This window comes from Chrysemys picta, chromosome 12 (genome assembly GCF_011386835.1).
Source record: "Chrysemys picta bellii isolate R12L10 chromosome 12, ASM1138683v2, whole genome shotgun sequence".
NCBI lineage: Eukaryota > Metazoa > Chordata > Testudines > Emydidae > Chrysemys > Chrysemys picta.
In genome coordinates this window covers 8,218,727-8,243,933 of record NC_088802.1, presented here as the reverse complement: position 1 = coordinate 8,243,933, position 25,207 = coordinate 8,218,727, and the positions used below count along the sequence as shown (strand labels likewise).

The 25,207-nt window shown below is 53.1% G+C and overlaps 1 protein-coding gene and 1 long non-coding RNA gene across 2 annotated transcripts; both read right to left on the bottom strand.

Annotated features, from left to right (window-relative positions):
* Positions 1-909: 909 nt before the first annotated feature.
* LOC135974579 (uncharacterized) lies at positions 910-3,513 on the bottom strand. Its single transcript, XR_010591779.1, has 3 exons — positions 3,328-3,513; positions 2,202-2,360; positions 910-1,163 (listed from the first exon to the last, which is right to left on the bottom strand). It is a non-coding gene; the product is annotated as an uncharacterized LOC135974579 (long non-coding RNA).
* Positions 3,514-5,687: 2,174 nt separating this feature from the next.
* On the bottom strand, positions 5,688-21,901 carry LOC122173333 (killer cell lectin-like receptor subfamily F member 1). The gene is made up of 6 exons (XM_065563877.1): positions 21,650-21,901; positions 18,696-18,794; positions 17,023-17,181; positions 7,081-7,235; positions 6,598-6,710; positions 5,688-5,856 (listed from the first exon to the last, which is right to left on the bottom strand). Exons 1-6 carry the CDS (start codon positions 21,732-21,734, stop codon positions 5,688-5,690), a joined length of 780 nt encoding a protein of 259 aa, XP_065419949.1. The 5' UTR covers positions 21,735-21,901.
* Positions 21,902-25,207: the final 3,306 nt, after the last annotated feature.

Here is a 25,207-nt window from a genome sequence, read left to right as displayed (position 1 = left end):
CAGAGAGGTCAAAGATCAAAGTGGCTCAATTTTTTTTTCAAATTTTGCAATTTCCATTTAAACTGCAGCCATTTCTGTGTGTCGGGGGAAAATGGGCACACAAAATTGGCTAAATTGTGTGAATTGTTTTCATTTTATCCAATCAACTGTAGAGTTGGTTGGAACTTTCCGAATTTTGAAATGGATCTAATTTCAAATGTTGATGAAAAATGCGAGAGGGGGGGTGATATTTTTTTCCTTTGTCCTGTTTCACAGCCAGCTCTGCCAAGGATTGATGGGACATGTAGATTGAGCCCCCAATCTCACAAAGACTTATCTGCTCGCTTAACTTGACTCACGTGAGTCACCCCATTGGCTTCAAGGAGAGTTAACATTAAGCACGTCTAGAAGCATTTTCAGGATTAGGGCCCTATACCATAAATCAGTGTGTGTGAAATCCTGGCCCCATTGAAATCCAGGACAAAACTCTTGTTAACTGGTTTATTTATTGTAGACTGAACAAAATCCTCATGAGGAACCACTCACAGTGTTTGATTTAACGGGGATCCGTCCGGCCAGGTCCACGTCCTGCCTGGGGATGTGATGTTAAGTCCAATCCACACCTGATGTTGGTCCCGTGTAATATTCCACATGGACGCCTGTGAAATGGACGACATGTCAGAGTGACCAGAACATGCTCTGATTCGCTGGCTCAGTTGCTTGCTATGCACATGGGACCTCATCTCAACCGTGGTCAGGGTCAAGGGGCAGACAAATCTACTAAGGACATGACTCAGTCTGGGTTGGATTCAATAGGGGAGAAAAGGGAGGGGAATGAGAAGAAAATTCGACATTTTTCAGTTTTATACACCTGAAACGAAAAGTTGGTTTCATTTTCACAACAAAAGTTTCTTGCAAAAAGTACCAACATGTTTATTTAATTTGCCACTGGAGGGAAAACTGTGATTTTGGTCCAGCTGTAATTAATAGCAACACACATCCTGCAGTTGAATATAGCACGTTCTTTACCATCTCCTCCCGGTCATCGATCACTAGCAGTTGTGCTCTCTTCATTAAACAGTCGTCACGGCTCCACTCCCAGCTTTTAATCGCTGTAGAAACCCAGTAACACTTGTTCCCATGCAGCAGCCAGTCCTTGGGGCAGAGTTTGCAGCTGGAACCCTCTGGAGGGGGAAATGGAAGAGAGGTGTCATTAATGATCAGTCTGAACAGGGCTGACCACGTTTACAGAGACGCATGGAGCCTTCACGCTCAGGGCTTTACTGAGCCCAGGACTGGGGCCTAGCGGCAGAGACGGGGTGAGTATGTGGGCGAGATGGGATCAGTATGTGGGCAAGACTAAAACATCAGTCGGGCTGGACCCCAATGTCCAAGCAGCAGGGGGCGCTGTGCTGCAGGGAGCAGGGTGGGGGCTCGGTAGGAGGCGTTCTCTCTTTGCAGTCCGTGCTGGCCGCAATGCCCCAGTGTGGGGCTAGAGGACACTGTAGGGAATGAGATTGGGGTTCGTAGCTGCTCACACGCAGGACTGACCCCAATGCCCCAGCCCTGGGGGACGCTGTGCTGCAGGGAGTGGGATGGGGGACTCTGTAGGGGGCGCTCTCCACTCACAGTCAGGGCTCACCCCGGTCCCATTGAACTAGGGGGTGCTGTGCAGCAGGGAGGAGGGGTGTGTGACTCAGTAGTGGGGGGATCTTGACTCCATACCAGATGCTGTTCCCCAGGCGGTGCCATCTTTCAGGTGAAGGATAATATAGAGGCGCAGAGCTCTGGTGGGCATTAGAATGAAGGTTGGTTTTGTGGTTGAACCCCTGACCTAGGGCTCAAAAGAGCTGTGTTCTACTCTGGGCCCTGTCACTAGCCTGCTGTGTCCTTGGGCAGGTCATGGCCTGCCCTGTGCCTCAGTTTCTCCTTCTGAGTGTCTTGTTTATTTACACTGTGAACTTGTTGGGGCCGGGGCCATCTCAGCGTCTCTTGGTCCCATGACAGCTAAACTACAGGATTCTATTAAAGTTGCCGGAATGATTCAAGTCTGCAGTTACCTGCGCTGGCCACTCGCTGTCACTGCTGAGGCTGAGTGTCCCTGGAGATATTAAACAGATCTGAAGGGATGGGAGAGAAGAGGGGGTGCGAGAGCGGCTCTGCTTTGGGAACCATCAGTGCCTGTAACAGTGACTGCGGGAGGCAGCATGAGCTGGGGTTACCTGCTGGCTGGTTGTTTTGTGTATAACACAAATGTTGCCGCAGGCGAGAGCGGAACTCCTCCAAGTCGCTGCATCCTCTTCCTTTAGGACTGGGCTGAGCTGAGGTTTCGTTCTCCATCGTTTTTGGGACGGCTCCGGTCAGTGATGGGTTCAGGGAACCTTGGAGAAAAATTTCTCTGTGGATGGTTGTTGGAAGCCAAAGATTGGAAAAGACTGGGCTGGGGTGAATCAGCCAGCGCTCCATTGGAGTAACTAGGCCAGATCTCCACCTGGTGTGAATTGGCCAAAGTCCCACTGGGGTCAATGGGGGCAGACTCCGAGCTGGCTCAAATAAATGGAGCAACACCAGTTAGTTGCACCAGTTAGAATCTGGCCTAGAGTGCAGCAGTGTAATAGATTCATCCATTCCAAGGTCAGAAGGCAGCATTATGATGGTCTAGTCCAGGGGTGGGCAAACGTTTTGGCCCGAGGGCCACATCTGGGTATGGAAATTGTACAGTGAGCCATGAATGCTCATGAAATTGGGGTTGGGGTGAGAGCTCTGGCTGGGGGTGCAGGCTCTGGGGTCGGGCTGGGGATGAGGGGTTTGGGATGCAGGAGGGGGTCAGGGCTGGGGCAGGGCTTGGAGCACAGGAGGAGGTCAGGGACGCAGGCTCCTGGCGGCACTTACCTCAAACAGCTCCTGGAAGCAGCCGCATGTCCCGCCTCTGGCTCCTACGTGGAGGCGTGGCCAGGATGCTCTGTGCACTGCCCTGTCCGCAGGCGCCGCCCCCGCAGCTCCCATTGGCCACAGTTACCAGCAAAAGAGAGCTGCGGGGGCAGTGCTTGGGGCGGGGGCAGTGTGCTGGGGCCTCTGGCTGCCCCTACGCATAGGAGCCGGAGGGGGACATGCCGCTGCTTCTGGGGATACTGCTCCCCGGTGGAAGCTCGAGGGCCAGATTAAAATGTCTGACAAGCCAGATGTGCCTCGTGGGCCATAGTTTGCCCACCGCTGGCCTAGTCTGACCTCCTGTATCACACAGGCCAGAGAAGTCCACCCGGCCATTCCTGCACTGAGCCCAGCAACTTGTGCTGCGTTCATGGTGCGTTGCTGTGCAGTCCAAACGCACGGTTTTGGCACACTCACCCCGAGCAGCCAGCCGCGTCACCACTCCCAGCAGCACGACGTTCCCAGCCAATGTGAGGCCCAGAGCCAGCCGATGCCAGTACGGGCACCGCGGGCGATCTGCAAGAGTCAATGTGCACTGTTGAGCTAATACCGTGTGCTTCACTCACAGGCCTTTGGAGCTTGCAAGGGGGTCTCTACCCTCGGACGATTTGGCCTTGCCTGTTTCCACTTCCCACTACAAACAAGGGACTCCCTGTGACACTTTCGGGGAAACCCGAGGAGTCCAGCGTAAATCGCTGCTACCTGCTCCCAGCAGGAGGGAGCCTTGTCCGTTCTTCCGGAGAGCTGGGATCCACTTGTCATGAGACACCTGCTGGCAGAATTGCTGCTTCCATGTAACATTTGTACCTGCTTCACTTCTCCTACACAGTCCCAGAGCTTTACCTTTGTCAAAATCAAGTTTGCATCTGCCCGAGACTGAAAACACAGGGCTGGGTCATAGAATGATAGACGTGTAGGACTGGAGGGGACCTCAAGAGATCATCTAGTCCAGTCCCCTGTGCTCACAGCAGGACTACGTAATAACTAGACCAGTCCTGACAGGTGTTTGTCTAAACTGTTAACATGAGAACGGCCATACGGGGTCAGACCAAAGGTCCATCTAGCCCAGTATCCTGTCTACCGACAGTGGCCAGTGCCAGGTGCCCCAGAGGAATGAATAGAACAGGGAATTATCAAGTTATCCATCCCCTATCACCAATTCCCAGCTTCTGGCAAACAGAGGCTAGGGCCACTATTCCTGCCCATCCTGGCTAAAAGCCATCAGTGGATCTATCCTCCATGAATTTATCTTGTTCTTTTTTGAATCCTGTGGCCTTCACAACATCCTCCAGCAAAGAGTTCCACAGGTTGACTGTGGAAACCTCCAATGACGGAGATTCCACAACTTCCCTGGGCAATTTATTCCAGTGCTGAACCACCCTGACAGTTAGGAAGTTTTTCCTAAGGTCCAACCTAAACCTCCCTTGCTGCAATTTATGCCCATTGCTTCTCCTATTCTCAGGGGTTAATGAGAACAATTTTTGACCCTCCTCCTTGTAACAGCCTTTTCTATACGTGAAAACTATTATCATGTCCTCCCTCCGTCTTCTCCTCTCCAGACTAAACAAGCCTGTTTTTTTTTCAATCTTTCCTCATAGGGCATGTTTTCTAGACCTTTAATCACTTGTGTTGCTCTCCTCTGGACTTTGTCCACATGTGTCTGTGGATGTCGATTGTTCTCAGTGTTGATTGAGTCAGCTTTGAGACCCCCCAGCCTCAGGTGATAAGGTTCTTCTCCACCAATTTTGGAAACCAGTATTCTGAATGTTACATAACTCTAGAAATGTTTCCTGTGCAAACATTCACAATATCCATGAGAACCAGGTAGTATTTCTTTTTTAGTAGAGATCTACACGATCCCCTTTTGGTGAAATAGTGAAACGATGCTCAGACACAGATGTAATACACCTGCCAGGGCATGCCTGGACATATGTGGTCATGTCTGTGTCGCACTCCCATGGTGCACTGTGGTGACTCAGCCAGAGGGGAGGCTGCTGTGCACCATGGGAAATGTAGTCTGTTCCAGCCCATAGAGGAGAATGGGGGCAGGAGAGAAGTGAACTACAACTCCCATGAGGCACTGCAGCAGCTCAACTGGACACAGGTTCAAGTCAAACTGACTTTGACATTTTGTTTCATTTTCCCCAGTGGAAAGACATTTTGGTGGCAGATTCCAGGCCAGTTTCACTCAGCACCCAACCTGCTGGGCCCTCCTGAAAATCTAGGCCCTTATTTTGGCACCTAAATGAGAGCTGAGACCCTCCGAAGCCCTGGCGCCACTGGTGAGTGCTGAGCACCTTGGGAAATGGAGCCATCAAGGCCAGATCCTCAGCGGCTGTGAATCAGCAAAGCTCTGTACATTGCAAGGGAGCTACAGTGCTGTACCCGTGCCGGGGATCTGGCAGTCAGACTGTAACAGGGAATGAGGTCAGTGATGCCGTCTCACAAACAAGTCAAAGCATTTCACGTTACACTGACCTGTCCCTAGGGGCTAGAGGAACTTAGGGACACCTCCGCAGCTGCTGTAACGCGGCTGTAGCTCCACTGAAGTGCACAGAGTGATTCAAATTTATACCAGCTGAGGTGGGGTTACCATCTTTCAAGCTCCGGAATAGAGGACACTGCCAGGAGGAGGGGAGGAGGGGGAGTTGAAAGCGGAGGAGGGGTACCATGCCACCCTTACTGCTGCGCTGCTGCCGGCAGCAGTGCTGTCTTCAGAGCTGGGCGGCCATCCAGCAGCCACTGCTGTCCGGCTACGCAGTTCTGAAGACACTTGTTCATATTTCAGAAGCCCACCCGGACAGAGATCGGAGGACCAAAAAAGGGGTTAGGACAGCAACTGTCTGGCAAATCCATTTCAACTCAGTTTGGCAGGTTTCAGAATGGAGCTTGTTTTTCTTCACAGAGCCACAGTTGTTCTCTTGCTTAGGATCCGAAATTGGGAACCTAAAGAGCAAAGGGGACAGTCACTGTCCGTGCGTTGAGAGTTGGGGAAGAGGATCGATAGTAGCCGTGCGTCTCTTCAGAGGGTGCTGTAGTTTTATCCAGCACTTCTAGCCTTTCCCCGGATGGTCAAGTATATGGACCGAGTTGATAAGTTTAAAGCCAGTCTTTTGGGGGGTAGGGAGTGTCCACGGCACAGAAACCAGCACAGCCATTGGGCACTTCGTTGCAAGTTCAGCAGAGAGGCAAAAGATCCAAATTACTAAATTTTTTTCCCCAATGGTGCAATTCCCCTTTGAAACGTGGCCATTTCTGTGTGTCGGGGGGAAATGGACACACACAATTGGCTAAATTGTGTGAATTGTTTTCAACCGTAGAGTTGGTTGGAACTTTCTGAATTTTGAAATTGATCAAATGTTGATGAAAAATGGGGAAGGGGGTATTATTATTTTTCTTTTTCCTGCTTCACAGCCAGCTCTGCCAAGGATTGATGGGACATGCAGATTGAGCCCCCAATCTCACAAAGACGTATAATCTGCTCGCTTAACTTGTCTCACGTGAGTCATCATGTTGGCTTCAAGGAGAGTTAACATTAAGCATGTCTAGAAGCATTTTCAGGATTAGGGCCCTATACCATAAACCAGTGTGTGTGAAATCCTGGCCCCATCGAAATCCAGGACAAAACTCTTGTTAACTGGTTTATTTACTGTAGACTGATCAAAATCCTAATGAGGAATCACTCACAGTGTTTGATTTAACGGGGATCCGTCCTGCCAGGTCCACGTCCTCCCTGGGGATGTGATGTTAAGTCCAATCCACACCTGATGTTGGTCCCGTGTAATATTCCCTATGGACGCCTGTGAAATGGACGACATGTCAGAGTGACCAGAACATGCTCTGATTCGCTGGCTCAGTTGCTTGCTGTGCACATGGGACCTCATCTCAACCGTGGTCAAGGTCAAGGGGCAGACAAATCTACTAGGGACATGACTCAGTCTGGGTTGGATTCAATAGGGGAGAAAAGGGAGGGGAATGAGAAAAAAATTCAACATTTTTCAGTTTTATACAACTGAAACGAAAAGTTGGTTTCATTTTCACAACAAAAGTTTCTTGCAAAAAGTACCAAAATGTTTCTTTAATTTGCCACTGGAGGGAAAACTGTGATTTTGGACCAGCTGTAATTAATAGCAACACACATCCTGCAGTTGAATATAGCACGTTCTTTACCATCTCTTCCCGGTCATCGATCACTAGCAGTTGTGCTCTCTTCATTAAACAGTCATCACGGCTCCACTCCCAGCCTTTAATAGCTGTAGAAAACCAGTAACACTTGTCCCCATGCAGCAGCCAGTCCTTGGGGCAGAGTTTGCAGCTGGAACTCTCTGGAGGGGGAAATGGAAGAGAGGTGTCGTTAATGATCATTCTGAACAGGGCTGACCACCTTTACAGAGATGCATGGAGCCTTCATGCTCAGGGCTTTACTGAACCCAGGACTGGGGCCTAGCGGCAGAGACGGGGTGAGTATGTGGGCGAGATGGGATCAGTATGTGGGTAAGAGTAAAACATCAGTCGGTTTGGACCCCAATGTCCCAGCAGCAGGGGGGCGCTGTGCTGCAGGGAGCAGGGTGGGGGCTTGGTAGGAGGCGTTCTCTCTTTGCAGTCCGTGCTGGGTGCAATGCCCCAGAGTGGGGCTAGTGGGTGCTGTAGGGAATGAGATTGGGGTTCGTGGCTGCTCACACGCAGGACTGACCCCAATGTCCCAGCACTGGGGGACGCTGTGCTGCAGGGAGTGGGATGGGGGACTCTGTAGGGGGCGCTCTCCGCTCACAGTCAGGGCTGACCCCAGTCCCATTGAACTAGGGGGTGCTGTAACAGGGAATGAGGTCAGTGATGCCGTCTCACAAGCAAGTCAAAGCATTTCATGTTACACTGACCTGTCCCTAGGGGCTAGAGCAGGCCTGCACAACTCGTAAAGCGGCGAGGGCCATATTACTCCAAAGAAAACAGCTGAGGGCCGAACCCCCCGGCCCCGCCGAAACCCCCACCCCCAGCGCCACCCAGCCCCCCCGAAACACAACACCCCACCCCGCGGAAACAAGCCCTCCTTCCCCAGAAGGGGAGGAGGGATAGCTCAGTGGTTTGAGCATTGACCTGCTAAACCCAGGGTTATGAGTTCAATCCTTGAGGGGGCCACTGAGGGATCTGGGGCAAAAATCAGTCCTTGGTCCTGCTAGTGAAGGCAGGGAGCTGGACTCAATGACCTTTCAAGGTCCCTTCCAGTTCTAGGAGATAGGATATCTCCATTAATTTAAAAAACAGCAGTATTGAACCTTTGTAATATGTTATAGTGGGTTCCTAAGGTAGTATAATTAAGGTAAAAGAAAAATGTCTTTTTGCTAGAAGTAGAATAAGATCTTTCCCCCACTTTGTAATCAATTGCCCTGTTGAATGAGTGAGGTGTGAATGAGGAAGGCGTGGAAGGCAGCACCTCCAGACAGCTGCAACTATTGGAGAGGGGATGGGAGCCAGAGCAGATCAGTAGACCAGGTCAGCCATCAAGTCACCGCTTGCCTCCTCAGCCCCGCTTCCCCACCACCGGCTCACCTGCACCCCCGCCACTGCCTGCCCGCTCGCATTCTCAGCCCCCCACCCCTCTGCTGCCGGCTCGCCTGCCCCACCGCCACTGCCTGCCCGCTCGCCTCCTCAGCCCCCACCCCCCCGGCTCGCCTACTCACCCCCCTGCCACTGCCAACTCGCCTCCTCAGCCCCCCTCTCTCACCCACCGCTTGCCTACTCACCCCCCGCAGGCCGCACAGTGAGCCCACGCGGGCCGCATGCAGCCCCCGGGCCGCATGTTGTGCAGGCCTGGGCTAGAGGAACCTAGGGACACCTCCGCAGCTGCTGTAAAGCGGCCGTAGCTCCACTGAAGTGCACAGAGTTATTCAAATTTATACCAGCTGAGGTAGGGTTACCATCTTTCAAGCTCCGGAATAGACACTGCCAGGAGGAGGGGAGGGGGGGAGTTGAAAGCGGAGGAGGGGTACCATGCCACCCTTACTGCTGCGCTGCTGCCGGCAGCAGCGCTGTCTTCAGAGCTGGGCGGCCATCCAGCAGCCACTGCTGTCCGGCTGCCCAGGTCTGAAGACACTTGTTCATATTTCAGAAGCCCACCCGGACAGAGATCGGAGGACCAAAAAAGAGGTCATCTCTGGGAAAACCCGGACGGATGGTAACCCAAAACTAAGCATCTAGTCCTCTGTTTAGTTCAAGGCAAAAAAATACATGAAGATGGAAAGGCTGAGAGCATGTATCAGGTTTCTATGGTTCAAAACCTTCCAGGGAGACTGTAATTATCCCAAAGCCAAACATAACAAACCCAGGACATGCAGAGTTAGATTTTACTGGTCTCAGGTTAGATTACACTCATTTTAAAGACATGTTAGGTATTTTCTCCCGCCTCCCGGAGCCAGGGCTAGATTCTGATCTGACCTGTTACCCTATTGAAAATTGAGCGACCTCAGTGAAATCGCTGGAGTTAGGACCAGCTTCTCATCTGAGTTATATCGGGGTACATCCAGAGTGACCCCACTAAATTCAGTGGAGCTATGTCCATGTCCACCCTCTGGGGGCCTGACCCCCCGTCCTCCCATTCATCGCTCAAGCTGCTGGTTAAAAACCTATTACAGCCGACAAGATCCCAGCCCCCCAGAATCCACCATCCTGTTTAAACACCACAAAGCAAAACTCACTGCGATGCTGAGATGGAGCCACTTTGCCTCTGGAGGAAGGCTCTCCAGGGATGTTTAAATCAGCAGGGACTATTTCCCCAGCCATGGCTGTCACCGGAGGCGGTGAGCGGGGTTGTACTGTGTAAAGGCAGCTCGTGTGTGGGCTAAAATGGCCAACATCCCCTCAAACCAGGAAATGTCAAGATTGAAGTCCCATCCCCCTCCTTACTGTGTGGGTTTAGGGGAATGGCTTAAATATATTGTACTTTCTCCCCCAACACAACTGTGCTCTAGGCTGCCCTTGCAGAGATCTCTAATGGAGGTAGGTGCCCAAGTGTAATGAAAATCAGTGGGGATCCTACCTCAGTTAGGTAGTAGAACCCAGCTTCGAGCACCATACAGAGCCAATGCACAGACAGTCTTGTGTCTGGGATCACCGCTTGTTTCCCACGGCTTTAGTCTGCGTTCAAAGAATAAACGGTAATAAAACCAGACCCAGCGAGACGGCCACCCACAGCCATCAGCTCTCAACGTTCGTCTTGTTTTTTCGTGTCCAACAGCCCAGAAACGGGCTTGAAAGTAGGGCTGGTGGGAAATTTTCCAACAATGTTTTTTGGATGGACAATTGGCGTGTTTTGGCTAAATGCCCATTTCCATGGAAATCTTCTGCTTGCCTCAGAAATATTTGGTGTTTCCATCGGAAAACAAAACGCTGATTTCCCCTTCTCTGCGCCTCATCCAACCCAGGTTGTGTCTGAAAATGTTTGGTTTTCAACAAGTCAAAGTTTTCCACTGAAAATGTCGCCAAAAATCTAAAAAATAATGTCATTTTCATTGACATTTTCCCAAACCAAAAATGGTTTGGAACTTTTTGCTCCTAGCAATATATCAGCCTTTCGACTTTTTGTCACAATTCAGAACATTCTGTCTGATCTCCCCCCCTTGCCCCCGTTTTTCATTCTTTTTTTCTTCATCCTCCTCCTATAAGTAATAACAAGTAAATGAAAATAAAGTGAGGTACCTTGATTGTTTTTGTAGTCTAACTTACTTTTCCACAGACCACTTGAAAACCATTGAGGGTCTCGGAACACCACTTAATGGTCTCTCCAAATATTGTTTGTACCGTTAGCTAACTATTTTAAAGCCCTTTGGATAAGAGCACTTTATAAAAAAAAGTAATAAAAAACATTGGGGTGTGGGGTCTGGCGAGGACATAGGGTGTGGAAGGGGGCTCAGGGCTGGGGGTGCAGCGTCTGGGGGGAGTTAGGGTGCAGGAGCAGGCTGTGGGTTGGGGTGCAGGGTCTGGCCAGGAGTTAGGATGCAGGAGGGGGCTCAGGGTTGGGGCAGGAGGTTGGGGTGCAGAGCGCTTACCTGGGGCAGCTCCCATTTGGTTCGAGGGGTGCAGCTGGGATGTGGGGGGAGTGCAGGAATCATGGAGGACAGGGGGGTGGGGGGTTGCAGGAGTCGGGGGGCTTTCGGTGTGTGAGGGGGGTGAAGAAGTCAGGTCTGGGTGTGTGTGAGGGGGTGCAGGAGTCAGGGCTGGGGACTGGGGGTGGGGGCTGGGCTCATGAGGGGGTGCTTCCAGCCCCCCGCCCCACATCCTGCCCTAAGCAGTGCACAACGGGGGGGGGGTATGTGTAAGGGGAGGGGGGGGCCCGCCTTTGCTCCGCCCTGCCCTGATTCCACCCAATTCCCCAAGGCCCCCCCACCTCTTCTCCACCTCCTCCCCCGAGGGCGCTGTTACCCCGCTCTTCCCCCTCCCTCCCGGAGGGCCAGCAAACAGCTGTTTGGCAGTGGGGGAAGCCCCGGGAGGGAGGGGGAGGAGCGGGAACGCGGCACGCTGGGGGAGGTGGCAGAGAACAGGCAGGGGAGGAGGGAGCTTGGCTGCCAGTGGGTGTGGGACGGGGGGAGGGGGGCGTAGAAGAGCTGGGGGGCCTTCGACTGCAGCCCAAGCAGAGCAGGCCGGGTGGGGCCGGGGCTCCTTTGGAGCCTGGCCGCCCTGCAGGGCAGAAGCCTGAGCCCTGTCCCGTCCCCCCCCCACCCAGCGGCTGAAGCCTGGAGCCCCTCCACTCATCCCCCCACTCAGGGCCGTCCCTAGCCATTTTGGTGCCCTACGCACCAGCACGAGCCGGCGGGGTGGAGCGGGTTGGGGCTGGGTCGCTCCACTTCCTGCCGCCCGGTGATTGCAGGGCAGGCCAGACCCCGCACTCACGGGGCGGTGGGAAGGGGAGTGACCCGGCCCCAGCCGGCTCCGCTCTGCTCCCCTGGCTCCCAGGCTTGAGGGGCAGGAGGGAACCGTCCCCCAGCACTCAATGGAGGCACAACTGGGAGCTGGTGGCATGGTGGGGGCTAGGGCCGGGTTGGTCCTCCACTTACCACCGCCCGGTGATTGCAGGGTGCCCGACCCCTGCTGCAGTCCTCAGGGGAAGGGCTGGAGTAGGGGGGGGTGGCGGGACGCAGCTGTGGTGGGGGCTTTGGGGAAGACGTGTAGTGGGGGCAGGAGTGGTCGGAACAGGGGTGGGAAGAGATGAGGCTGGGGCGGAGCTGGGGCGGGGGCCATGGGTAAGATGTGTAGCAGGGGCTGGAGCAGCACGCAGATGCTGGTGACCCAAATTTCCTGGTGCCCACCACAGGTGTGTACATTGCGTATGGATAGGGACGGCCCTGCCCCCACTGGGCCCTGCAGTGTTTATAGCATGTTGGGAAGGCCTCACAAAAAAAAAGGTTGAGAAACCCTGGCCTAGTTACTACTGTAATATAATCCCTTTGGGAATCCTCCACTCGCCTGGTGATTTCTGGGCAGGGCCAGCTCTAGGTTTTTTGCCGCCCCAAGCAAAAAAACAGTTTGGCTGCCCCACCAACCCTCCCGTCCCAGCCCTGGGCTCCTGGCCGTACCCCCCTGCCGCCCAAACCCTTGGTTCTCCCCCACCATCCGCACCCCCTTGCTGCCCCAGCCCTGGGCTCTCCCCCGCCGACCCGCACCCCTGTTGTCCCAGCCCTGGGCTTCCCCCTACTCCCCCACCATTGTCCCCCACACACACCTCCTGCCGCCCCAGCCCTGGGCTCTCCCTCCCCCCACCCCACCTGCACCCTCCTTCCGCCGCAGCCCTGGGTCACTGGTAACTCGCTCCCACGGCAGATCATTCAGCAGGAATTTTGGACGTGCACAGAACACAGACAGGATTGGTTCCCATATGGTTACAGAACTGCAGTAAAGTGGAACAATTTTCAGCTTGTGTGATTGGAGGATATCTGGATCCATATTATAACTGTCCTACATAAATGAGGAAAAGTTGAGGTGCCTTTATTATTCTTTTGTTCCACTCTTTCACTCTATGGGGAATTTGCCAATGCACCATCACTGTCTTCCTTTTAAACAAACAAACAAACAAACAAACAAACAAACAAACAAACAAACAAACAAGGCAATGGCTGTTGAAAATAGCAATTCCAGTCCTAATAACCACTGGGAAGCATTTCTTGCTCAATTTTATCCTACTTTTTCTACAGCAAGGACAGTGGATCAGTAGCTTTGATTTGGGAGAAATGAAGTAACTGAGCTTGAGCACTCCTGAATTTTGAGGTGTTCAAATCTGGAAGGCAGGTGCTGGGGGGGGGAAGGGGCTGTGGCTCCGCAGGGGAGCACAGCAGCATGTATGCAGCAGCGTGTCTGGTGCTGCGCGAAGCCAGACACGCTGGTCTGAGTGGCACGGTAAGGGGGCTGGGAGGTTGGAGAAGGGATAAGTGGTTCCGGGGGGGGGGAGTCAAGGGACAGGGAGCAGGGGGGGTTGGATGGGTCAGGGGTTCGGGGGGGCACTCAGGGGACAGACAGCGGTTGGATAGGCATGGGAGTCCCAGGGGTTGTCAGGGGACAGGTAGGGGGTGGGGTCCTAGGGAGGAACTTGGGGGGGATCTCATGAGGGGGCAGTTGGGGACAAGGGGAAGGGAGGCTTAGATAGGGGGTGGGGTCCCGGAAGGGGGCAATCAGGGGACAAGGACCAGTGGGGCTTAGATAGGGGGTGGGATCCTGGGGGGCAGTTAGGGGCAGGGGTCCCGGGAGGGGGTGATCAGGGGACAGGGGACAGGGAGGTTGGATGGGTTGGGGTTTCTGCGGGGGGCAGTCGGAGGGAGTGGATGGGGGCAGGGTGGGGCTACCCTCCCTCCCCGTGGAGTGTCCTATTTTTTGAATGTTAAAATATGGTATCCCTGCCCTTCCCAGTGCAGCTCTCCATTCATAGCAGGCTGTAGCATGAGGTCTCAGCTTCCTCACTCCCTCCCCCTCTTTCCTGTTGGTAGTGACCAAGGTAATGCTGGGAAATGTAGTTCTTTCCCAGCTCCAGGGCTGGCTCTATAGGCAGGGAGCTAACCAAGGAACTACAGCTCCCAGGGCCCCCTGTTGGTTCTCAGCTCCCAGACTGGATCCCTGCCGCCCCTGCAAATGGGCTGCCCCAAGCACATGCTTGCTTTGCTGGTGCCTAGAGCCGCCCCTGTTTCTGGGATACAGCAGGGGGAAATATGGGAATTTGATCCCTTCTTCCCACAATTAACCTGGCCTGGTGGAGTTATCCCACGATGTAGCAGGCCTGGAGCTGGTCAAAATATGCAAGAGAATTTCAAAGTCATTTCGTTTTTTAAAGGAACCATTTCTGTTGAGTTGAGATTTTTCATGACCACTTCTATAGGCCATTTTCACTTCTAAATTTTGTTTTCTACTTTTACGTGGATTTGATCGTTTTGATTCCCCTCAGCCCTCCCTCCGGTGCCCCCCTCCCCCCACCCGCCAATCAGTCATTCATTGGTGTCGTTCCATTGACTTTTATACTATTTACACCGGCTGAGCATCTCACCCGTCGTTTTTAATAGCTGAAAGAAAGATGAAATATACAGAGCTTTTTACATTCCTCCTGTGCAAACAGAGCTCACAAATCCATCTCCTTAAACTAGGACAGCAGCTTTCTGGCAAATCCATTTCAACTCAGTTTGGCAGATTTCAGAATGGAGCTTGTTTTTCTTCACAGAGCCACAGTTGTTCTCTTTCTGAGGATCCGAAATTGGGAACCTAAAGAGCAAACGGGACAGTCACTGTCCATGTGTTGAGAGTTGGGGAAGAGGCTCGATAGTAGCCGTGCGTCTCTTCAGAGGGTGCTGTAGTTTTATCCAGCACTTCTAGCCTTTCCCCGGATGGTCAAGTATATGGAACAAGTTGATAAGTTTAAAGCCAGTCCTTTGGGGAGTAGGGAGTGTCCACGGCACAGAAACCAGCACAGCCATTGGGCACTTCATTGCAAGTTCAGCAGAGAGGCCAAAGACCCAAATTACTAAATCTTTCTTTTTCCAATGTTGCAATTCCCCTTTGAAACGTGGCCATTTCTGTGTGTTGGGGGGAAATGGACACACACAATTGGCTAAATTGTGTGAATTGTTTTCAACTGTAGAGTTGGCTGGAACTTTCTGAATTTTGAAATTGATCAAATGTTGATGAAAAATGGGGAAGGGGGTATTATTTTTTTCTTTTTCCTGCTTCACAGCCAGCTCTGCCAAGGATTGATGGGACATGCAGATTGAGCCCCCAATCTCATAAAGACGTATGATCTGCTCGCCTAACTTGACTCACGTGAGTCACCCCATTGGCTTCAAGGAGAGTTAACGTCTAGAAGCATTTTAGGATTAGGGCCCTATACCATAAATCAGTGTGTGTGAAATCCTGGCCCCATCGAAATCCAGGACAAAACTCTTGTTAACTGGTTTATTTATTGTAGACTGATCAAAATCCTCATGAGGAATCACTCACAGTGTTTGATTTAACGGGGATCCATCCTGCCAGGTCCACGTCCTCCCTGGGGATGTGATGTTAAGTCCAATCCACACCTGATGTTGGTCCCGTGTAATATTCCCTATGGACGCCTGTGAAATGGACGACATGTCAGAGTGACCAGAACATGCTCTGATTCACTGGCTCAGTTGCTTGCTGTGCACATGGGACCTCATCTCAACCGTGGTCAAGGTCAAGGGGCAGAGAAATCTACTAGGGACATGACTCAGTCTGTGGGGGAATGAGAAAAAAATTCAACATTTTTCAGTTTTATACAACTGAAACGAAAAGTTGGTTTCACTTTCACAACAAAAGTTTCTTGCAAAAAGTACCAAAATGTTTCTTTAATTTGCCACTGGAGGGAAAACTGTGATTTTGGACCAGCTGTAATTAATAGCAACACACATCCTGCAGTTGAATATAGCACGTTCTTTACCATCTCCTCCCGGTCATCGATCACTAGCAGTTGTGCTCTCTTCATTAAACAGTCGTCACGGCTCCACTCCCAGCCTTTAATCGCTGTAGAAAACCAGTAACACTTGTTCCCATGCAGCAGCCAGTCCTTGGGGCAGAGTTTGCAGCTGGAACCCTCTGGAGGGGGAAATGGAAGAGAGGTGTCGTTAATGATCATTCTGAACAGTGCTGACCACCTTTACAGAGATGCATGGAGCCTTCATACTCAGGGCTTTACTGAACCCAGGACTGGGGCCTAGCGGCAGAGACGAGGTGAGTATGTGGGCGAGATGGGATCAGTATGTGGGCAAGACTAAAACATCAGTCGGGCTGGACCCCAATGTCCCAGCAGCGGGGGCGCTGTGCTGCAGGGAGCAGGGTGGGGGCTCGGTAGGAGGCGTTCTCTCTCTGCAGTCCGTGCTGTTCCCAAGGCCGCAGTGTGGGGCTAGAGGACACTGTAGGGAATGAGATGGGGGTTCGTGGCTGCTCACACGCAGGGCTGACCCCAATGCCCCAGCACTGGGGGATGCTGTGCTGCAGGGAGTGGGATGGGGGACTCTGTAGGGGGCGCTCTCCGCTCACAGTCAGGGCTCACCCCGGTCCCATTGAACTAGGGGGTGCTGTGCAGCAGGGAGGAGGGGTGTGTGACTCAGTAGTGGGGGGCTCTTGACTCCATACCAGATGCTGTTCCCCAGGCGGTGCCACCTTTCAGGTGAAGGATAATATAGAGGCGCAGAGCTCTGGTGGGCATTAGAATGAAGGTTGGTTTTGTGGTTGAGACCCTGACCTAGGGCTCAGAAGAGCCGTGTTCTGTTCTGGGCCCTGTCACTACCCTGCTGTGTCCTTGGGCAGGTCATGGCCTGCCCTGTGCCTCAGTTTCCCCCTTCTGAGTGTCTTGTTTATTTACACTGTGAACTTGTTGGGGCCGGGGCCATCTCAGCGTCTCTTGGTCCCATGACAGCTAAACTACAGGAGTCTATTAAAGTTGCCGGAATGATTCAAGTCTGCAGTTACCTGCGCTGGCCAGTCGCTGTCACTGCTGAGGCTGAGTGGCCCTGGAGATATTAAACAGATCAGAAGGGATGGGAGAGAAGAGGGGGTGCGAGAGCGGCTCTGCTTTGGGAACAGTCAGTGCCTGTAACAGTGACTGCGGGAGGCAGCATGAGCTGGGGTTACCTGCTGGCTGGTTGTTTTGTGTATAACACAAATGTTGCCGCAGGCGAGAGCGGAACTCCTCCAAGTCGCTGCATCCTCTTCCTTTAGGACTGGGCTGAGCTGAGGTTTCGTTCCCCATCGTTTTTGGGTCGGCTCCGGTCAGTGATGGGTTCAGGGAACCTTGGAGAAAATTTCTCTGTGGATGGTTGTTGGAAGCCAGAGATTGGAAAAGACAGGGCTGGGATGAATCAGCCAGCGCTCCATTGGAGTCAATAGGCCAGATCTCCACCTGGTGTGAATTGGCCAAAGTCCCATTGGGGTCAATGGGGGCAGACTCTGAGCTGGCGCAAATAAATGGAGCAACACCAGTTAGTTGCACCAGTTAGAATCTGGCCTAGAGTGCAGAAGTGTAATAGATTCATCCATTCCAAGGTCAGAAGGCAGCATTATGATGGTCTAGTCTAGGGATGGACAAACGTTTTGGCCCGAGGGCCACATCCGGATATGGAAATTGTTCAGTGGGTCATGAATGCTCATGAAATTGGGGTTGGGGTGCAGAAGAGGGTGAGGGCTCTGGCTGGGGTTGCGGGCTCTGGGGGGGGGCCAGAAATGAGGAGTTCAGGGTGTGGGAGGGGGCTCTGGGCTGGGGTAGGGGTGCGGCGGGGGGGTGAGGGCTCCAGCTGGAGGTTTGGGCTCTGGGGTGGGGGTGGGGATGAGGGGTTTGGGGTGCAGGAGGGTGTTCCAGTCTGGGACCGAAGGGTTCGGAGGGTGGGAGGGGGATCAGGGCTCGGGCAGGGGTTGGAGCATGGGACGGGGTCAGGGGTGCAGGCTCCTGGCCGCGCTTACCTCAAGCATCTCCCGGAAGCAGCGGCATGTCTCCCCTCTGGCTCCTCCATGCAGGCGCGGCCAGGTGGCTCTGCGCGCTACCCCGTCCACAGGCGGCACCCCTGCAGCTCCAACTGGCCGCAGTTCCCAGCCAATGGGAGTTGCAGGCAGCGCTTGGGGCAGAGGCAGTGTGCCGCAGCCCTCTGGCTGCCCCTACGCATAGGGATGGGTAGCTCAGTGGTTTGAGCATTGGCCTGCCAAACCCAGGGTTGTGAGTTGAATCCTTGAGGGGGCTACTTAGGGATCTGGGGCAAAATCAGTACTTGATCCTGCTAGTGAAGGGAGGGGGCTGGACTTGATGACCTTGCAAGGTCCCTTCCAGTTCTAGGAGATAGGATATCTCCATTAGTTTTACGGGGGAGGGATAGCTCAGAGTTTGAGCATTGGCCTGCTAAACCCAGGGTTGTGAGTTCAATCCTTGAGGGGGCCATTTAGGGAACTGGGGTAAAAATCTGTCTGGGGATTGGTCCTGCTTTGAGCAGGGGGTTGGACTAGATGACCTTCTGAGGTCCCTTCCAACCCTGATATTCTATGATTCTAGGGACATCCTGCTGCTTCTAGGAGCTGCGTGGAGCGGGACAAGCCCTAGACCCTGCTCCCCGGCGGAAACTCGAGGGCTGGATTAAAACGTCTGATGGGGCAGATGCGGCCCCCGGACCATAGTTTGCCCACCCCTGGTCTAGTCTGACCACCTGTATCGCACGGGCCAGAGAAGTCCACCCGGCCATTCCTGCACTGAGCCCAGCAACTTGTGCTGCGTTCATGGTGCGTTGCTGTGCAGCCCAAATGCACAGTCTTGGCACACTCACCCCGAACAGCCAGCGCCGTCACAACTCTCAGCAGCACGACGTTCCCAGCCAATGTGAGGCCCAGAGCCAGCCAATGCCAGTACGGGCACCGCGGGCGATCTGCAAGAGTCAATGTGCACTGTTGAGCTAATACCGTGTGCTTCACTCGCAGGCCTTTGGAGCTTGCAAGGGGGTCTCTACCCTCGGACGATTTGGCCCTGCCTGTTTCCACTTCCCACTACAAACAAGGGACTCCCTGTGACACTTTTGGGGAAACCCGAGGAGTCCAGCGTAAATCGCTGCTACCTGCTCCCAGCAGGAGGGAGCCTTGTCCGTTCTTCCAGAGAGCTGGGATCCACTTTTCATGAGACACCTGCTGGCAGAATTGTTGCTTCCGTGTAACGTTTGTACCTGCTTCACTTCTCCTATACAGTCCCAGAACTTTACCTTTGTCAAAATCAAGTTTGCTTCTGCCCCAGATTGAAAACACAGGGCTGGGTCATAGAATGATAGAAGTGTAGGACTGGAGAGGACCTCAAGAGGTCATCTAGTCCAGTCCCCTGTGCTCACAGCAGGACTACGTAATAACTAGACCAGTCCTGACAGGTGTTTGTCTAAACTGTTAACATGAGAACGGCCACATGGGGTCAGACCAAAGGTCCATCTAGCCCAGTATCCTGTCTTCCGACAGTGGCCAGTGCCAGGTGCCCCAGAGGAATGAACAGAACAGGGAATTATCAAGTGATCCATCCCCTATCACCAATTCCCAGCTTCTGGCAAACAGAGGCTAGGGCCACTATCCCTGCCCATCCTGGCTAATAGGCATCAATGGACCTATCCTCCATGAATTTATCTTGTTCTTTTTTGAACCCTGTGATAGTCTTGGCCTTCACAACATCCTCTGGCAAAGAGTTCCACAGGTTGACTGTGGAAACCTCCAGTGACGGAGATTCCACAACTTCCCTGGGCAATTTATTCCAGTGCTGAACCACCCTGACAATTAGGAAGTTTTTCCTAAGGTCGAACCTAAACCTCCTTTGCTGCAATTTAAGCCCATTGTTTCTTCTATTCTCCGGGGTTAATGAGAACAATTTTTGACCCTACTCCTTGTAACAGCCTTTTATATACATGAAAACTATTATCATGTCCTCCCTTCGTCTTCTCCTCTCCAGACTAAACGAGCCTGTTTTTTTTTAATCTTTCCTCATAGGGCATGTTTTCTAGACCTTTAATCACTTTTGTTGCTCTCCTCTGGACTTTGTCCACATGTGTTTGTGGATGTCGATTGTTCTCAGTGTTGATTGAGTCAGCTTTGAGACCCACCCAGCCTCAGGGGATAAGGTTCTTCTCCACCAATTTTGGAAACCAGTATTCTGAATGTTACATAACTCTAGAAATGTTTCCTGTGCAAACATTCACAATATCCATGAGAACCAGCTAGTATTTCTTTTTTAGTAGAGACCGACACGATCCCCTTTTGGTGAAATAGTGAGACAATGCTCAGACACAGATGTAATACACCTGCCAGGGCATGCCTGGACATATGTGGTCATGTCTGTGTCGCACTCCCATGGTGCACTGTGGTGACTCAGCCAGAGGGGAGGCTGCTGTGCACCATGGGAAATGTAGTCTGTTCCAGCCCATGGAGGAGAAGGGGGCAGGAGAGAAGTGAACTACAACTCCCATGAGGCACTGCAGCAGCTCAACTGGACACAGGTTCAAGTCAAACTAAGTTTGACATTTTGTTTCATTTTCCCCAGTGGAAAGACATTTTGGTGGCAGATTCCCAGCCAGTTTCACTCAGCACCCAACCTGCTGGGCCCTCCTGAAAATCTAGGCCCTTATTTTGGCACCTAAATGAGAGCTGAGACCCTCCAAAGCCCTGGCACCACTGGTGAGTGCTGAGCACCTTGGGAAATGGAGCCACCTCAGTGGCTGTGAACCAGCAAAGCTCTGTACATTGCAAGGGAGCTACAGTGCTGTACCCCTGCTGGGGATCTGGCAGTCAGACTGTAACAGGGAATGAGGTCAGTGATGCCGTCTCACAAACAAGTCAAAGCATTTCACGTTACACTGACCTGTCCCTAGGGGCTAGAGGAACCTAGGGACACCTCCGCAGCTGCTGTAACGCGGCTGTAGCTCCACTGAAGTGCACAGAGTGATTCAAACTTATACCAGCTGAGGTAGGGTTACCATCTTTCAAGATCCGGAATAGAGGACACTGCCAGGAGGAGGGGAGGAGGGGGAGTTGAAAGTGGAGGAGGGGTACCATGCCACCCTTACTGCTGCGCTGGTGCCAGCAGCAGCTCTGTCTTCAGAGCTGGGCGGCCATCCAGCAGCCACTGCTGTCCGGCTACGCAGTTCTGAAGACACTTGTTCATATTTCAGAAGCCCACCCGGACAGAGATCGGAGGACGAAAAAAGAGGTCATCTCTGGGAAAACCCGGACGGATGGTAACCCAAAACTAAGCATCTAGTCCTCTGTTTAGTTCAAGGCAAAAAAATACATGAAGCTGGAAAGGCTGAGAGCATGTATCAGGTTTTTATGGTTCAAAACCTTCCAGGGAGGCTGTAATTATCCCAAAGCCAAACATAACAAACCCAGGACATGCAGAGTTAGATCTCACTGGTCCCAGGTTAGATTACACTCATTTTAAAGACATGTTAGGTATTTTCTCCCGCCTCCCAGAGTCAGGGCTAGATTCTGATCTGACCTATTACCCTATTGAAAATTGAGTGACCTCAGTGAAATCGCTGGAGTTAGGACCAGCTTCTCATCCGAGTTATACCGGGGTACATCCAGAGTGACCCCACGAAATTCAGTGGAGCTATGTCCATGTCCACCCTCTGGGGGCCTGACCCCCCGACCTCCCATGCCTCGCTCAAGCTGCTGGTTAAAAACCTATTACAGCCGGCAAGATCCCAGCCCCCCAGAATCCACCAGCCCTGTTTAAACACCACAAAGCAAAACTCACTGTGATGCTGAGATGGAGCCACTTTGCCTCTGGAGGAAGGCTCTCCAGGGATGTTTAAATCAGCAGGGACTATTTCCCCAGCCATGGCTGTCACCGGAGGCGGTGAGCGGGGTTGTACTGTGTAAAGGCAGCTCGTGTGTGGGCTAAAATGGCCAACATCCCCTCAAACCAGGAAATGTCAAGATTGAAGTCCCATCCCCCTCCTTACTGTGTGGGTTTAGGGGAATGGCTTAAATATATTGTACTTTCTCCCCCAACACAACTGTGCTCTAGGCTGTCCTTGCAGAGATCTCTAATGGAGGTAGGTGCCCAAGTGTAATGAAAATCAGTGGGGATCCTACCTCAGTTAGGTAGTAGAACCCAGCTTCGAGCACCATACAGAGCCAATGCACAGACAGTCTTGTGTCTGGGATCACCGCTTGTTTCCCACGGCTTTAGTCTGCGTTCAAAGAATAAACGGTAATAAAACCAGACCCAGCGAGACGGCCACCCACAGCCATCAGCTCTCAACGTTCGTCTTGTTTTTTCGTGTCCAACAGCCCAGAAACGGGCTTGAAAGTAGGGCTGGTGGGAAATTTTCCAACAATGTTTTTTGGATGGACAATTGGCGTGTTTTGGCTAAATGCCCATTTCCATGGAAATCTTCTGCTTGCCTCAGAAATATTTGGTGTTTCCATCGGAAAACAAAACGCTGATTTCCCCTTCTCTGCGCCTCATCCAACCCAGGTTGTGTCTGAAAATGTTTGGTTTTCAACAAGTCAAAGTTTTCCACTGAAAATGTCGCCAAAAATCTAAAAAATAATGTCATTTTCATTGACATTTTCCCAAACCAAAAATGGTTTGGAACTTTTTGCTCCTAGCAATATATCAGCCTTTCGACTTTTTGTCACAATTCAGAACCTTCTGTCTTATCTCCCCCCCTTGCCCCCGTTTTTCATTCTTTTTTTCTTCATCCTCCTCCTATAAGTAATAACAAGTAAATGAAAATAAAGTGAGGTACCTTGATTGTTTTTGTAGTCTAACTTACTTTTCCACAGACCACTTGAAAACCATTGAGGGTCTCGGAACACCACTTAATGGTCTCTCCAAATATTGTTTGTACCGTTAGCTAACTATTTTAAAGCCCTTTGGATAAGAGCACTTTATAAAAAAAAGTAATAAAAAACATTGGGGTGTGGGGTCTGGCGAGGACATAGGGTGTGGAAGGGGGCTCAGGGCTGGGGGTGCAGCGTCTGGGGGGAGTTAGGGTGCAGGAGCAGGCTGTGGGTTGGGGTGCAGGGTCTGGCCAGGAGTTAGGATGCAGGAGGGGGCTCAGGGTTGGGGCAGGAGGTTGGGGTGCAGAGCGCTTACCTGGGGCAGCTCCCATTTGGTGCGAGGGGTGCAGGAATCAGGGAGGGCAGGGGGTGGGGGGTTGAAGGAGTCGGGGGGCTGTCGGTGTGTGAGAGGGGTGAAGAAGTCAGGTCTGGGTGTGTGTGAGGGGGTGCAGGAGTCAGGGCTGGGGTCATACGGGTGTATGAGGGGGCTGCAGGAGTCAGGGCAGGGGACTGGGGGTGGGGGCTGGGCTCATGAGGGGTGCTCCCAGCCCCCCGCCCCACACCCTGCCCGGAGCATCTCATGGTGGGGGGGTATGTGTAGGGGGAGTGTGGGGGCCTGCCTTTGCTCCGCCCTGCCCTGATTCCACCCCCTTCCCCAAGGCCCCCCCCACCTCTTCTCCACCTCCTCCCCCGAGTGCGCTGTGACCCTGCTCTTCCCCCTCCCTCCCGGAGGGCCAGCAAACAGCTGTTTGGCAGTGGGGGAAGCCCCGGGAGGGAGGGAGAGGAGCGGGAACAAGGCACGCTGGGGGAGGTGGCGGAGAACAGGCAGGGGAGGGAGGAGCTTGGCTGCCAGTGGGTGCGGGATGGGGGGAGGGGGGCGAAGAAGAGCTGGGGGGCCTTCGACTGCAGCCCAAGCAGAGCAGGCCGGGTGGGGCTGGGGCCCCTTTGGAGCCTGGGAGCCCTGCGGGGCAGAAGCCTGAGCCATGTCCTGTTCCCCCCGCACCCAGCGGCTGAAGCCTGGAGCCCCTCCACTCATCCCCCACTCAGGGCCGTCCCTAGCCATTTTGGTGCCCTACGCACGAGCCGGCCGAGCGGAACGGGTTGGGGCTGGGTCGCTCCACTTCCTGCCGCCCGGTGATTGCAGGGCAGGCCAGACCCCGCACTCATGGGGCGGTGGGAAGGGGAGTGACCCGGCCCCAGCCGGCTCCGCTCTGCTCCCCTGGCTCCCAGGCTTGAGGGGCAGGAGGGAACCGTCCCCCAGCACTCAATGGAGGCACAACTGGGAGCTGGTGGCATGGTGGGGGCTAGGGCCGGGTTGGTCCTCCACTTACCACCGCCCGGTGATTGCAGGGTGCCCGACCCCTGCTGCAGTCCTCAGGGGAAGGGCTGGAGTAGGGGGGCGTGGCGGGACGCAGCTGGGGTGGGGGCTTTGGGGAAGACGTGTAGTGGGGGCAGGAGTGGTCGGAACAGGGGTGGGAAGAGATGAGGCTGGGGCGGAGCTGGGGCGGGGGCCATGGGTAAGATGTGTAGCAGGGGCTGGAGCAGCACGCAGATGCTGGTGACCCAAATTTCCTGGTGCCCAACACAGGTGTGTACATTGCGTATGGATAGGGACGGCCCTGCCCCCACTGGGCCCTGCAGTGTTTATAGCATGTTGGGAAGGCCTCACAAAAAAAAAGGTTGAGAAACCCTGGCCTAGTTACTACTGTAATATAATCCCTTTGGGAATCCTCCACTCGCCTGGTGATTTCTGGGCAGGGCCAGCTCTAGGTTTTTTGCCGCCCCAAGCAAAAAAACAGTTTGGCTGCCCCACCAACCCTCCCGTCCCAGCCCTGGGCTCCTGGCCGTACCCCCCTGCCGCCCAAACCCTTGGTTCTCCCCCACCATCCGCACCCCCCTGCTGCCCCAGCCCTGGGCTCTCCCCCGCCGACCCGCACCCCCGTTGTCCCAGCCCTGGGCTTCCCCCTACTCCCCCACCATTGTCCCCCACACACACCTCCTGCCGCCCCAGCCCTGGGCTCTCCCTCCCCCCACCCCACCTGCACCCTCCTTCCGCCGCAGCCCTGGGTCACTGGTAACTCGCTCCCACGGCAGATCATTCAGCAGGAATTTTGGACGTGCACAGAACACAGACAGGATTGGTTCCCATATGGTTACAGAACTGCAGTAAAGTGGAACAATTTTCAGCTTGTGTGATTGGAGGATATCTGGATCCATATTATAACTGTCCTACATAAATGAGGAAAAGTTGAGGTGCCTTTATTATTCTTTTGTTCCACTCTTTCACTCTATGGGGAATTTGCCAATGCACCATCACTGTCTTCCTTTTAAACAAACAAACAAACAAACAAACAAACAAACAAACAAACAAACAAACAAACAAACAAACAAACAAACAAACAAACAAACAAGGCAATGGCTGTTGAAAATAGCAATTCCAGTCCTAATAACCACTGGGAGGCATTTCTTGCTCAATTTTATCCTACTTTTTCTACAGCAAGGACAGTGGATCAGTAGCTTTGAT